The sequence below is a fragment of the Littorina saxatilis genome, linkage group LG10 (assembly GCF_037325665.1).
Source record: "Littorina saxatilis isolate snail1 linkage group LG10, US_GU_Lsax_2.0, whole genome shotgun sequence".
Classification (NCBI taxonomy): Eukaryota; Metazoa; Mollusca; class Gastropoda; order Littorinimorpha; family Littorinidae; genus Littorina; species Littorina saxatilis.
The window spans coordinates 9409355-9424808 of NC_090254.1; the positions used below are offsets into that span (position 1 = coordinate 9409355).

The 15454-nt window shown below is 43.2% G+C and overlaps 1 protein-coding gene across 4 annotated transcripts in view; it reads right to left on the minus strand.

Annotated features, from left to right (window-relative positions):
* Positions 1 to 15454, minus strand: part of LOC138978116 (kazrin-like) — a 66113-nt gene that overhangs the window by 38482 nt on the left and 12177 nt on the right. For 3 of the 4 annotated variants that reach the window (XM_070350757.1, XM_070350756.1, XM_070350754.1), the window contains exon 2: positions 2520 to 3786. In XM_070350757.1, the coding sequence (XP_070206858.1) occupies positions 2520 to 3621 (1102 nt within the window). In that variant the 5' untranslated portion in view covers positions 3622 to 3786. Of the gene's footprint in view, positions 1 to 2519; positions 4870 to 15454 lie in introns of those variants that run through there. The other variant, XM_070350755.1, reaches the window with a different exon arrangement.

Here is a 15454-nt window from a genome sequence, read left to right on the forward strand (position 1 = left end):
TAGTGTGGGGAGTGGGTACACACACACACACACACACACACACACACACACACACACACACACACACATACACACACACACACACACCACACCGTCGAACACACACATAACGTCGAACACACACACACACACACACACACACACACACACACACACACACACACACACACACACCGTCGAACACACACACACCGTCGAACACACACACACCGTCGAACACACACATAACATCGAAAACACACACACACACACACACACACACACAAACACACACACAAACACACACACACAAACACACACAAACAAACACACACACACACACACACACACACACACACACGGCACGCGCGAACACGCAAACAAACGTATGAAGGAACAGACGCACAATTATACCCGCACGCACGCACACACAGGCAGACAGGCACTCGCACAAATACATACACACACACTCACACATGCACACAACGACGCCCATTTTCATAGAAACACAGTAACCCCCTCGTATAAGCGGGAATGAAAGAGTGGTGGCCAATGACCCAGATCAACAAACAAAAGTCAAAGCTGGCAACTCAGGTTTGTATTCAGGGAAATTTGCACGAAATGCATGCAGAAGATACGACTTTTCCCTCTATTTTCTCTCTTTTGGAGCGTCAGCTCGGTTTGACATGAAAAACTGAAGAAAAGCCCTGCCTTTTTGCACTGAGAAACTGTGGAAGTAGCGTGTTTACTACTGGGTCTGGCTGTAGTACATTTACCCTCATTTACTTCCTCGTTAGCTTCCAAAGTAAACTCTTTTTTCGTCCCATGCATGCGAAAGTGAGGATGTACTTCCGATGTCACTCAAAACTTTAGAAGTAGTCGCAAAATACCCTGAGTTACTTCCTCGCTTTGCTTCGAGGTAAACCCTTTTTCCGGCCCATGCATACGAAAGTGAGGCAAGTACTTCCGATGTCACTCAAAACTTCGGGAGTTGTCGCGAACTTCTCCCATAAGCATACGGGCCCAGGGTAGGCAATCTGATAGTTGCACTCCACACACCCACACCCACACCCACACCCACACGCACGCACACACACACACACACACACACACACACACACACACACACACACACACACACACACACACACACACACGCTATCGAGCCCCAGGCAAATGCACTTCGAAAACATGCACTCAGTTTTATCAGTATCCTGCATCGATACAACATGTGTACAGGATGTAAAACTGTCAGCCTTTTAACTCCCACATCGAGTCCATCCCAATAATATCCCTGGCGCAAAACGAAACACACAATGTTTTGTTTTGTTTGTGTCACCCTGGGCAGGTAATCCGATAGATGGACTTTGTCTTTCATCGCGTGTTTACATAGATATGTGACAACGTCGGTGTTAAAAAAAAAGCAACACCAAAGAAAAGTGTTGAGAAATTAAGGGGATGGGGAGTTTGAGTAAGTGAGTGTGTGTGGGGGGTGGGGTTGATGGCTTATCTTTGTTAGAATAAGTTTGTTTGTTTGTTTGTTTGCTTGTTTGCTTAACGCCCAGCCGACCACGAAGGGCCATATCAGGGCGGTGCTGCTTTGACATTTTAACGTGCCCCACACACAAGACAGAAGTCACACAAGACAGAAGTCGCAGCACAGGCCTCATGTCTCACCCAGTCACATTATTCTGACACCGGACCAACCAGTCCTAGCACTAACCCCATAATGCCAGACGCCAGGCGGAGCAGCCACTAGATTGCCAATTTTAAAGTCTTAGGTATGACCCGGCCGGGGTTCGAACCCACGACCTCCCGATCACGGGGCGGACGCCTTACCACTAGGCCAACCGTGCCGGTCATTAGAATAAGTGGAAAGAGAGGGATATTATTGGGATGGATGTGGGAGTGAAAAGGCTGACAGTTGTACATCCTGTACACAATGTTGTATGACCAAACAGGAACTATACAGCGGTCATTATGTTATGTGTGTAGAGTCTTCGTATTGCAGAAGAGTAAAATAAATACAGTGTGTGCCCCGTTCCAGTCTCGCAAACAAACATTGAACCGGTTGAACACAATATACATACATGTATTATACATCATTTTTCAAAAACAACCAAAAACAAACCAAAGACACAATCTTGCAACAAATATTCCCGATCACGAAGCAAACACTACATACAAATCAACCGCACCTACACAGCCTTTTCCCCTTCCCCACCCCCATCCACCCCACCCCCCCCTCCCTCAACACTAGAAGTAGAAGTATTTAACACGACTTTTGATGGGGAGAGGTAACTTCTGATTTGGAGTTACAAGATTTGGGTCACCGAAGTACCAGTTTGTCTGAAGTTTGATCAACCCTGATGAAGCACCCCAACAGCTACAATTACACACACACACACACACACACGCACACACACACACACATACACACACATACACACACATAAACACGCACGCGTACCCCTCCTTTCTCTTGCTGACCACCACCACGTCTAACATCTACGGTAATTAAATCGTTCAAAGATACCTACCAGTTGCGGCCACCTGGTTTTGTTGATCAAAGGCCAGAGAAAACTTGTGTTTGTTTTTCAGCTCTTTCAGAAACGATAAATCCACACCGTGGCACAAGGGAGGCACAGACTGCTGCGGCTTATCTTTCCCTGGTTCGTTTTTAGAACAATCAGCAGGTTTTCGAAGTGTCACACCCGGTTCTCCTTTGTCAGAAAGCATCTTCGGATCTTTCGTAGTTTCGGAAACAGAAGTGAGGTTCTTTGCGCGATTTTTCATGCAGATGTTCATGTTTTGTTGTCGGTCATGATTATCCGTCGAGGGAGATACTAAAACCCCCTGTGTGTCCAAATGATCAGATGGCATTGCATTTCCGGCTCGATTTAATCCAGGAGAATTTAGCAGCAGTATGCCTTGGTGGTACACGACAGGAGTTACAGGCTTTGGCTCTACCTTCTTCACAGGATAGGTTTCGACTTCAATTACAGATTGTTCAGCTTTTGCAGGCACTTCCGAAAGACTCATTCTTTGCACCAAAACAGTTGCTGTTTTGGGACTTTGATGCGAAGCGCCATCCGGTTTAGGTTCTCTTGGCACGAGAGGGTTTTTCAGAACTGATTTAATCACAAGTCCTGGACTGCCGGCTTTACAAAAAGGTGACCTCGGTTCAGGGCTTGGGGTACAAGAACTGTCGCTCATGACGTGTGTTGAGCTGGTGGGGGCGAATGACACCGATTTCGGAGACGAAGGTTTGCTAGGAAATGTCAGAGACCTTGGTGAAGAATCTACGACAGTGTTCTTGGTGTGACTCATTGTTGTGGCCTGATCATTCCTCGTTGGAGAAAAAGCCCCTGTGACGCTTGCAGATTCTTTGCTGTTGACTGTAGTAGTGTCACCAGTTTTGCCAAAGATCGTTCGCGAATGAGCTGTTGAAGATGTTTCCTGCTGTTCTCTTGCATTCACCTGGGCTTTCATTTTCGCGATTTCGCGTTCAGCAGCTCTGCCAAAAACGCGACTTTTTTCTTGAGGTGGGGTTTTTACCGGCAGTTTGCTAGGGCTTGAAGCAATGCTCGTACTGGCCGTTGCGGTCCGTACCACGATTGGAATTGTTCGGCTTTTATCCATGATTTTGTTCAAGACTTTAGCTCACAAGTTTTTACTGCAAACATTGTTTGTCCAAAGCACTCCCTGCCAAGCCGCGCATGTCACGCACTAAAGGTTCCTTCCAGAGCTTTTCATTGGTGAGTGTCCCTTCTCTTTGTGTGAGTCAAGCATGTTCGTGCACAATTCCTGCAACATTAAGTAGGCCTATTCACTCTCATACGCGATGACTTCCGGTTGCGCACAATAATGTCACGGTCTTATCCAAGGACCGCTTAGTGTTGCAACTTAGAGGTGCAGCTTTTGTGCCTTTCTCTCACTCTGTGTATCAAATATCAAGCAAACAAAATTGAAATAAAAGCACACCTCTTGGTGGCAGCAGTAAGGACCACTGGTGGCCTAAAACCAAAACCTTTGGTCTTTCAGCTCTGTCAGAGCAAAATTATCTTTTCAGAATAAACTAGCCATTTTTACTTCACACTTGCATGTGCTCAAATTGTAGTCTAAGTGGGCATGCCGAATTTACACACGAACCCAACAGAAACCTTTGTTCGCTTTTCGATTCTGTGAAACTAATGCAACAGCTGACATATACATTAAGCACACACACAGCTGAGCTTGAACTTTAAGCGCGATACAAACGTGTCTCCCTCTTTGCATTAAAAGCGACTCCAACCACGATCGTATTTTCGAACTATACGCTAACTGTCAACAATTTGGAGAACGTTAAAAACAACGTTGGTTGTCTAACTTGGAATCCGTGCCGAGATCTGTTGATGCCGCCAAACTCACTTGCAAGATCTTCACACCTTCACAATACACATATTAGAAATAACCGCCACAATCCAACAACAAATCTTCGATTGTCTTCTTCTGAATTCGTGAAGCCACAATCGGATTACCGCCTCCGGGAAACGTTTGGCATTGCATTTATTTAATAATATTGTAGTGGAACAACACAGTCAATTTCAGTTTTCTCGCAACCGTAAATCCCTGTAACTCTTCCAACCTATTTCCACAAGCGACGCTCAAACCGAAAATCCTTTTATTCCACAAATTCAAAAATGGGAAAAGGAAAGGTCTCTTCCCCTCTCTCCCTCTTTCTCTCTCTAAACTGCCATGTTTTATTGGCAGACTGAAGAACACAGCCCAAAGAATTCAAATTTGAACGATGGAAAGGTCTCTCTCAACTCCCACAATGGCAGACAGAACACACTGAAGAGCCAGGTTTCAACCCACAGCAAAAATAAGACGCCTTCGACAAACCTTGACCGACCAAATCACGATTGGCATATAATATCCCAGGCAAAATCCAATTCATGCCTCCACTCAAAACGACTCAATACAGCGGCACATTACTACTCAATAGGATATTCATGATTGTCAAAGGCTTCCAAAGTCGTCCATAAAGATACGAGAATTGACGTCGAACAGTTTGGAATGATTACCCTCCTTAGCCGCTTTGCAGGGTGACGTCCATAAAATATGTTTACAAGCAATGAAACAGTCGCACGCTTTAGATTTTGAAGTATTAAGTTTGTAAAATGTAACCACGCCCTTCCAACCATGTCGATAGAAATTTACTGAACACTGCACAAGGGTTGACCTACTTGTGTGTTTGTTTACTTGCAGTGAACAGAATAAAATTAATGTGTATCAAAAGACCATAACATTTGACATTTATATCTAACTGAAGAATTTATTCAGCTTGTTATTTGATTGGAACAGAATTTTGAAAGCGTGGGTGTGTGGTTGTGTGGTTGTGTGTGTGTGTGTGTGTGTGTGTGTGTGTGTGTGTGTGTACGTACGAGCGTGCATGCGTGCGTGCATACGTGCGTGCGTCTATTTGCGTGAGACTGTGTGCACGCGCTGAGAGAATAGACATCATAAAACGTGTATTACCAACAGAACGATGCGTTGATAGCAAAAACTACTTTCCCCTAATTTGTTCCTGAACTAAACTTTGCTTCTATTATTCCTTCAGTTCACACAACTTAAGTAGAGAATACGATGTCAGAGCGTGTAAACTTAAAAACGCCTCACAGCAACATAAGTACGTGTTATTTCGCACTCTGTTGTTTAACCCTTCCTTGTTAATACTTGTACTTTTTCCTGAAGTAAACTCGTCTTTCACTTCTACTACAAGTTAACAACAAGAGAATACAATGTAAGAGAGAAAAAAAAACTTACGGGGAAAAATGTTTTTATACCCACGAATCAGACAATCAAGCTGTTTTGTTAACACCTCACAGCAGCCTACAATTCCACACTCTGTACCTACATCTTTCTTAGTACTTGTTCCTGAGCTAAATTCGGCTTCTATTACGTTTAACTTACATGTTAGCAAAAAGACAATGCGATGTAAGAGCGTGCAAACTTACGAACACAAAATCCAACCACGCGTAGGCTGTAAAACTGTCCACAGTTGATCCTTTGAAATCGGATTTGGCCGGTGTAGGATCCGGTCCGGTCCCCCCTCTGAAGTAGTCCCCCGGGGGACCAATTCGTGGCAAAAACTGCTCTATAATGGTCCCCCCTTAGACATCCAGCCTCGTTTTTCTTAGGCATTCAAGCCATTTTCAATCTATATCTTCGTCCGGTATTATGTAGTGCACAGACAGCAATCTCTTTGTTTGACTATATTTTGCAGAAAATAAAATAGATCTGATTTATAATGCCGTTCAAAAGAAAAATGACTTGAAATAAAATGAATAATAAATAAATACTGATAAGAAGAAATGAAACCAGTCTCTGATTCTTTCCTTTCTTTTCTCTAAAATTGCTGGTAACATTACTAACATTGTAACAAGAAAAACGAGGCTGGATGTCTAAGGGGGGACCATTATAGAGCAGTTTTTGCCACGAATTGGTCCCCCGGGGGACTACTTCAGAGGGGGGACCGGACCGGATCCTACACCGGCATAAACCTCGTCCTTCTTTTTGATCATAGGCTGGAGAGAGAGAAATTCGGGCATGTTCCCGGGTTTTAACCCGACGTTAGGGGAGAGACACAAGTGTATGCGTTAGGCTAGAGAGATGCGGCTGTCTTTTTATAGGCCCGATGCACTTCCTTGACTCTTTCCTAGCGGAGAAACCTTCATGTGAATGTGGGAGCGCTTTGCATTGTACGTCACGGCTATATTTATTCGGGGTTGGCCAAGCGGCAATGAAACTCCGACATCCCACACGTGCGCTGTGCTGTTTCCTTCTACGTGGATGGGAAATAAAACTCACCGACTACACCGATTACTTTCAAGCAGATATTGTTTAGATGGCTATATCAAAAGCAGACTGTCATTACTACATCTTAAAATCAAATGGTGCTAACGAAAAGCTTGAACAAGGAAACACCATTGCTGCTCAAGTCATACAAGTTCGTATTTTTGTTAGAGATAAATTTTTCGCATTGTTGAATCAAATACAATGATATTGACCTAACGACTTGACGGGCGCAGTGGCGTGGTGGTAAGACGTCGGCCTCCTAATCGGAAGGTCGTGTGTTCGAATCCCGGTCGCTGCCGCCTGGTGGGTTCAGAGTGGAGATTTTTCCGATCTCCCAGGTCAACTTATGTGCAGACCTGCTAGTGACTTTAACCCCCTTCGTGTGTACACGCAAGCACAAGACCAAGTGCGCGCGGAAAAGATCCTGTAATTCATGTCAGAGTTCGGTGAGTTATGGAAACACGAAAATACCCAGCATGCCTACTCAACGAAAGCGGAGTGAGCTGACAATGCTCTCAGAGTATAGTGTGGGGAATCCAAATGGGCAAACGAGCTCACACGTAACCAGAAAATTCTGGAACGCTGAAGAAGAAGAAGAAGACCTAACGTCTTGAATTTAAAATGCTCTCCTAGTTAACCTAAACCATCGCTTGTTGTGGATCCGTATTATAACTACCAGCTTCGCAAGGCAACAGAAACAAAAATAAACATATAAATAAACTCCGAGATGTCGTAACATTTCTTTCTTTCTTTATTTGGTATTTAACGTCGTTTTCAACCGTTCAAGGTTATTCTTTATTTGGTGTTTAACGTCGTTTTCAACCGTTCAAGGTTATATTGTCGTAAAATAGCAATTTGCATTCATGGTTAGGCTTGGCATAGCAAATTACCACTTCGTGCATAGACCGTAAACAACACTATCTGTCAAAAACACAGGATCAAATAAAGCACAGCAGGAGAAAAGCAGGTCGAGGGCCGGGAAGGAGAGATAAAGTCGTAGGTGTCCCGGCGATCCCATCTTAGTAATGACCATCTGCACATCACGACCACGATGTTCTTTCCTATTCAATTCACGTTTGTTTGTTTGTTTGTTTGTTTGTTTGTTTGTTTGTTTGCTTGCTTTAACGCCCAGCCGACCACGAAGAGCCATATCAGGGCGGTGCTGCTTTGACATATAACGTGCGCCACACACAAGACAGAAGTCGCAGCACAGGCTTCATGTCTCACCCAGTCACATTATTCTGACACCGGACCAACCAGTCCTAGCACTAACCCCATAATGCCAGACGCCAGGCGGAGCAGCCACTAGATTGCCAATTTTAAAGTCTTAGGTATGAACCCACGACCTCCCGATCACTGGGCGGACGTCTAACCACTAGGCCAACCGTGCCGGTTTTCAATTCCCGTGTCTAACACCTATCTTTGTTCGGACCACTCTTGGGTGGTCTTGTGGGCGGTTTTTATCAACATGATTTGACAGTATATTTCAAGACATGTTTGTAAAAAAAAATGTAATGGAAAGAGGGGGGGGGGGCAGGAAGGGGGCGGTCTTGAGAGGAAAGGTGTCCTGTATCTATTCAACACCAGCGCCGTTGTGCATTTCCGTCCTTTTTGGCACATGAAACCATATCGAATAAAATAAACCTGCAGGTGCTTGCATAAAATGGCGTATGCATATTTTGTTTTTATAGACCAAACCCAATGCTATTGAAAGGAAGAAAAGCAACCGGTATCTGACATCATCCCTGGTAACGTGCACAAACAAATACGTCCATTAAAAATAAGGTTTTTTGCATATTTGTGTTCCGCGTTTCAATAACCATTCTGATTCAGAAACACAATTCCCTTTTTGTTCGCTCTTTTTTGTGTCTAACATTTCAAGAACATTTCTTTCAAAGATCATTCTGCGCCATGGCCAAAATAAACAGAGTTGTGACCGGCACGGTTGGCCTAGTGGTAAGGCGTCCGCCACGTGATCGTGAGGTCGTGGGTTCGAAACTAAGACTTTAAAATTGCCAATCTAGTGGCTGCTCCGCCTGGCGTCTGGCATTATGGGGTTAGTGCTAGGACTGGTTGGTCCGGTGTCAGAATAATGTAACTGGGTGAGAAATGAAGCCTGTGCTGCGACTTCTGTCTTGTGTGTGGCGCACGTTATATGTCAAAGCAGCACCGCCCTGATATGGCCCTTCGTGGTCGGCTGGGCGTTAAGCAAACAAACAGAGTTGTGTAAACGATGAATGCTTGTATCGTAGCCCACACAACCCGCCTGTTTCAAACTGCAGCCTACAAACACAAGGCACACAGTGTCATGACAATAACAACCTGTTGTGTAGACGATCTATGTTCATTGAGAAACGTACACAACCCGCACCTGTCAAACTAATCTAAATTAGGCTACAGCAAAGAAAAAAGTGCACACATTGTCGTCAATGAAAAAAACACTATTACCTTACTCTTCTTCTCTCAATTATCAACCGTGACAAGGCACAACCACAGACGATGGCTTTCACCACAAACAGTGCTTCTAGACAGCGTACAAAACACACCATCGTGATAAACACAGAGCTGAAATACGAAAATTGAACGTCTGTCTTGCACAGAAGAAAACACTATTACCTTTTTATCTCAATTATCAACTGTGACAAGGCACAACCACAGACGATGGCTTTCACCACAAACAGTGCTCCAAGACAGCGAACGAAATATACCATCGTGATAAACACAGAGCTGACAAATAGTGACGTCTGTCTTGCAAACTAAAGACGCCATTCGTGATTACAGGCAGCTCCCACTTAGAAGTTTTCGTCTTGCTATTGTGAACATAGTCGAGTTATGATAATCAGGACTCGAAGTTGTCTTATAAAGGCTGAAGTTGTCGAACATTACTATGCGTAATTATTCTGAAACCAATTAACAAGCACGTGATACATAACCGTCATAAAATGTCGCCCAATGTGCCCACACAAAAAAAGAACGGGAAAATCAAAAGACCCTAACGCTATTGTCCAAACATGAAAAATAAGGAAATATCATCATTGGTCAAAAAGTAGTATTTGATTTATTGTGAAACACAATGACAGTGTACTTATAAACGTTTTCCCCTAAAACCCGGGAGCAACAATACATCTGAAGGGAAAATATATTATGTCTGTTATGTGAAACACGACACATTTTCCTTCCAGCCACAACAAAATAAAATCACATCCGATATTGCATTCAGCGTAGGGGCGCGGCAAACTGTGTTTCCGGCCGTTACAGCGATGCGATTTCTTTTCGCACTCCTTTTGTACTACACCAAACGTTTATCTCAATAGCACAATTTTATTTATAACCTTGTGCAAATGAAAAGTTCACTGTGCGCATGTGGCTTCCATGGTTAACCCATCATTGCATTGTTTGCTCTCCACACAACTTGAGTAACACGCCGCTTTGTCATAATGCAGATATATGTAAACATGTACAAACTCTTCAAGAACTATTGTCCACAATGACACGATTTGCCTTGACACGGAAAAAGTCAACTACAGTATAGACAGTATCGAGTTTATGCAAAAATAACGCATCTTTCTTCCTTCTAAAACTTCTCTTCAAAGTTTTGGATAATCTGGGTAGATATATTTTGATTTGACATTCTTTGTAAAGGTAATATTATTTGTATAATGTTGACACTTCCTGTTTTAGTCATTCCTGTTCGAGTGTTAGCACAAAGACACATTTAATATCATCATGGCTTGTTGTATCGGCCTACTGACTTTGTTGCACACGAAACACTTCACCCAATATTTAGAATATAAAAGACGTATCACACTTTGCCTATCACCAAAACAAATATTCGTTCTGAAAGCACGAGAGAAGAAAACTAATAATGCTCAACACTGTAAGCGAACCGCTGATGGGGTCTACGTCGACCAAAAGAGTGGGATTCCTTGTAGGTGGAGTTCCTGTAGAGGGATTTCCTGTATACAGGGAATCCCACAAGTTGGAGTTTTTCAATAAAACTTGCAAACCATACTCGAATTTCTAAGAATTATCACTAAAAATCGAAAAACATCAAATTCTACCGATGTCGCTAAGCATCACGTGACTTTCAGCGATATCAGCGAAACACTACTGGAACTAGACCCTGTGGGATTCCCTGTATGTACAGGAAATCCCTCTACAGGAACTCCACCTTAGGGAATCCCACTCTTTTGGTCGACATAGACCCCACCAGCACCACTGACACACAAGGACTTTTTCCGTAAACCTGTCCTGTTTCCTATGAAAAATAATGTTCCTCTCTGTGCCTTTACCACACAAACACGTAAGATTCTCCTGGAAAAGGACATCAGAAAACCTGTCGGTTTTTCCTATGAAAAATAATGTTCCTCTCTGTGCCTTTACCACACAAACACGTAAGATTCCCCTGGAAAAGGACATGAGAAAACACGTCGTGTTTCCTATGAAAAATAATGTTCCTCTCTGTGCCTTTACCACACAAACATGTAAAGTTCCAGTGGAAAAGGAAATGAGAAAATCCGTCCTGTTTCCTTTGAAAAATAATGTACCTCTCTCTGCGCTCACCACACAAACACACGAGCTTTTCTGTCTGTTAAGAAAAAGTGAAAGCCCCATCCTGTGAACGGCATTTTTTCACACACCATTACACGACACAATTTTGAATTCGCGTCCAAATGGCTGCACCTCAATACATGTCACAAATCAAACCGTTTCTCTTTCAATGCATTTGTAAGATATGGCTGAGCTTTCACATGCTGTGGTGTTTGACCTTGACACTACATTCAAATGATCACAACAACACAAAATAATTTGCATAAGCGTCTCAATGGCTGCGCCTCGGTTCATGACACAATCACTGAACCCGTTTTCTCTTTCAATGGGACAAAATTGAATAAGAGCACAAGACTAAGCTCACATACATGTAGCCACCAGACATGCTTCCACGCGTGATTCCAGAACAAAGAAAACCCTGGAGCACGATCGAGTTTCCTCTGTGCCCAACTCCTGCCACAGGTATTGATTTTCACCTGTCGGGAGGTCAGACAGAGAGTAACGATAGAATACCTCTCACAATGCACGTGTCGCGACACACAGGCGCTAGAAGCAGTAACATCGATTTATTTGCATTTCAGCCTGTTACTCGTCAGCTTGTTAGCGTGAAAAACAGGCAGAAGTCTGGTACTGGTATCATGCAGGTTGCTATACGACGTGTAACTGACTACCTGTGATAATGCACACGTGGCCTGACACAGGCGCTACAATAGCTGGTCACACGCGCGTTAACATAATTATGGAGTTTATATCTGGACTACTATTGCTTGCTTGAACCACAACATTAAGGGGCTCCGCTCACATATGTAACTTCAGCAGGACCGACGACGCACTGCAAATTATCCCAGCCCGCTCGCTATAGGCTACGTTGCATGAAAGGAAAACAGGCCAAGTACTCGTCATAATCCCTATCGCGGCATAAATAATAGGCAGTGCGTCGTCTGTGCCGCTGAAACTGCGCAGGTATATTCTGCCCATAACCGGTGCATTACACTGGACTCTTGCCAGTACATGTGTCGTGCATTCAGCGAGCAGGGCACAGAAACAGCTTGGCTGTTGAATTTAGGTATGTGTCCACGTGGAAGGGTGGTTCTACCTCCTGATGTTGTACACAATAGTCTATGCGAGAAGAAAGGGATTACTATGCATGACCTACATGGCATATTAGATCTAGGAAATGAGTTGTGTAATGCGATCGAAAAGGACTGTGAATGTAGATGTAAATAAGTGTTTCTATTGTATCATACATGCGACCCTATATTATCTCCTTAACAAAACAAGAAGGGCAAAGCCCATACGACTCACATGCTTGACCTTGACCTTTACATGACCTTGACCTTCAGCTAAACCTAGCAATGACTTCATACACTAAGAACTGCTTTACACATTTTTCCTACCAAAATACATGTGACCTTGACCCAAGGTCAAGGTCATCCAAGGTCATGCAACACAAAGCTGTTAATTCAAGACATAGGAAGTACAATGGTGCTTATTGGCTCTTTCTACCATGAGATACGGTCACTTTTAGTGGTTCACTACCTTATTTTGGTCACATTTCATAAGGGTCAAAGGGACCTTGACCTTGATCATATGTGACCAAATGTGTCTCATGATGAAAGCATAACATGTGCCCCACATAATTTTTAAGTTTGAAACAGTTATCTTCCATAGTTCAGGGTCAAGGTCACTTCAAAATATGTATACAATCCAACTTTGAAGAGCTCCTGTGACCTTGACCTTGAAGCAAGGTAAACCAAACTGGTATCAAAAGATGGGGCTTACTTTGCCCTATATATCATATATAGGTGAGGTATTAAATCTTAAAAACTTCAGAGAAAATGGGAAAAATGTGAAAAATAGCTGTTTTTTAGACAACATTTATGGCCCCTGCGACCTTGACCTTGAAGCAAGGTCAAGATGCTATGTATGGTTTTTGGGGCCTTGTCATCATACACCATCTTGCCAAATTTGGTACTGATAGACTGAATAGTGTCCAAGAAATATCCAACGTTAAAGTTTTCCGGACGGACGGACGGACGGACGGACGGACGGACGCCTGGACGGACGGACGGACGCCGGGACGGACGGACGGACGGACGACTCGGGTGAGTACATAGACTCACTTTTGCTTCGCATGTGAGTCAAAAATGGGTAGCGCCGTATACTGTACGGCAGCTCGCTTTCTCCAGGGAGAAAGCAGCCCGAATTTCCATGAGGGTAACCTCACAGGATTATATGAATCTTATCCCTATCCTTATCCAAACTGTTAATGAGAAATAAAATTACTCTCCCCAGCGCCTGTGTTGTTCGTTCAGCGAGCAGCGCACACAGGTGATCAAAACCTGCACACACACGCACACACACACACACTCTCACATGTGTGCATTGGCGTGCTTAATATTAATGTGTCTCTCTTGGCGTGCCCGTGACTCATCACAGCTCTCAATGCACGCTAAATGCATGTCACTTTCTGTCGCGTGCGTCTGCTGGTCGAGCAGCTTCGGGCTGTTCAAATGTAATTAAAGCTGTCGGTTTTTCAAACGAGACATGTCTCATTAAATTTCTCTCTCTTGAAAGCAAGCTTATGGTAATAAAATATATAACACTTTTTTATCGCTCTAACTAGCTGGGTTAATAAATGTGATGAAGTTTTCACAACCACTACCGGTTCGTTTTGTATCGATTCGACTAATAGGCTACAAAGTGTAGAACAGGAAACTTAACTATTTCTTCTACTGCTACTACTAAACTAGTGGTAGTAGTAGTAGTAGTAGTAGTAGTAGTAGTAGTAGTAGTAGTAGTAGTAGTAGTAGTAGTAGTAGTAGTAGTGGTAGTGGTAGTAGTAGTAGTAGTAGTAGTAGTAGTAGTAGTAGTAGTAGTAGTAGTAGTAGTGGTAGTAGAAGTAGTAGTCGTAGAAGTAGTAGGAGTAATAGTAGAAGTAGTAGTAGTAGTAGTAGTAGCAGTGGTAGTAGAAGTAGTAGTAGTAGAAGTAGAAGTAGTAGGAGTAATAGTAGAAGTAGTAGTAGTAGTAATAATAATAGTAGTAATAATAGTAGTACTAGTAGTTGTATTTTTGAGTACAAAACAACACAAATGAGACCTTTTATTTATTTATGTACTTAGTTATTTATCTATCATTTAATTCTGCTGTTGAACGTTTCAGACCAGCCACGAAGAACTACAAGCGTGCGCTAAGTAGAGGTTACATGCTGAGTCTCGGTGATTATTAAAAATAATGGTCGAAGTTAGCGGATCATAAAAAATGCGAGCTTTAGCGAGCTTTTTCATGACCGCGAACTGAGACCATTATTTTTTATAATCACTGAGACAAGGTGTGTAACCTCTTTATTCCTCCTTTCTTCAGTTATTCAAAGAAAAGAGGAGTTTTTTTTGCGAAAGTTTGATCGAATCCTATTCACTCAACCAGTCAACCTGCGCAGGCGATCGATTAATGCGCGGTTGTATAGTTGTATAGCAGAGGGGGGAATAACGAAAAATAACTAGCTCTACAAGTTTACAGAGGTAAAGAAGCAGAGAGGGGAATAAATAGCGCTAAACTGTCCTTACCTGACCCTCACACACTGTTATCAGTACTTCACTGCATTCTGCACGTCACACAGACAAATGGGCCAAATGCGGGATACCTAACACGGTCATGTCAACACTCCAGTATTACCTGAGGTTGTACTACAGTGATAACCCCCCCCCCCCCCCTCCTCATTATACTAATAAAGATGCTGCTGGCTTAGATTTTCTATTCATAACCTCTGTAAATCTCCATAAGTTCATTTTAAACCTCCCTTTTTATTGAGTCACTTGAGAAAAAGTGACTCTATGTAATCGGTCAGTGTTAGTCTGTCCGGCCGGCCGTCCGGCCGGCCGTCCGGCCGGCCGTCCGTAGACACCACCTTAACGTTGGACTTTTCTCGGAAACTATCAAAGCGATCGGGCTCATATTTTGTTTAGTCGTGACCTCCAATGACCTCTACACTTTAACGATGGTTTCGTTGACCTTTGACCTTTTTCAAGGTCACAGGTCAGCGTCAAAGGAAAAATTAGACATTTTATATCTTTGACAAAGTTC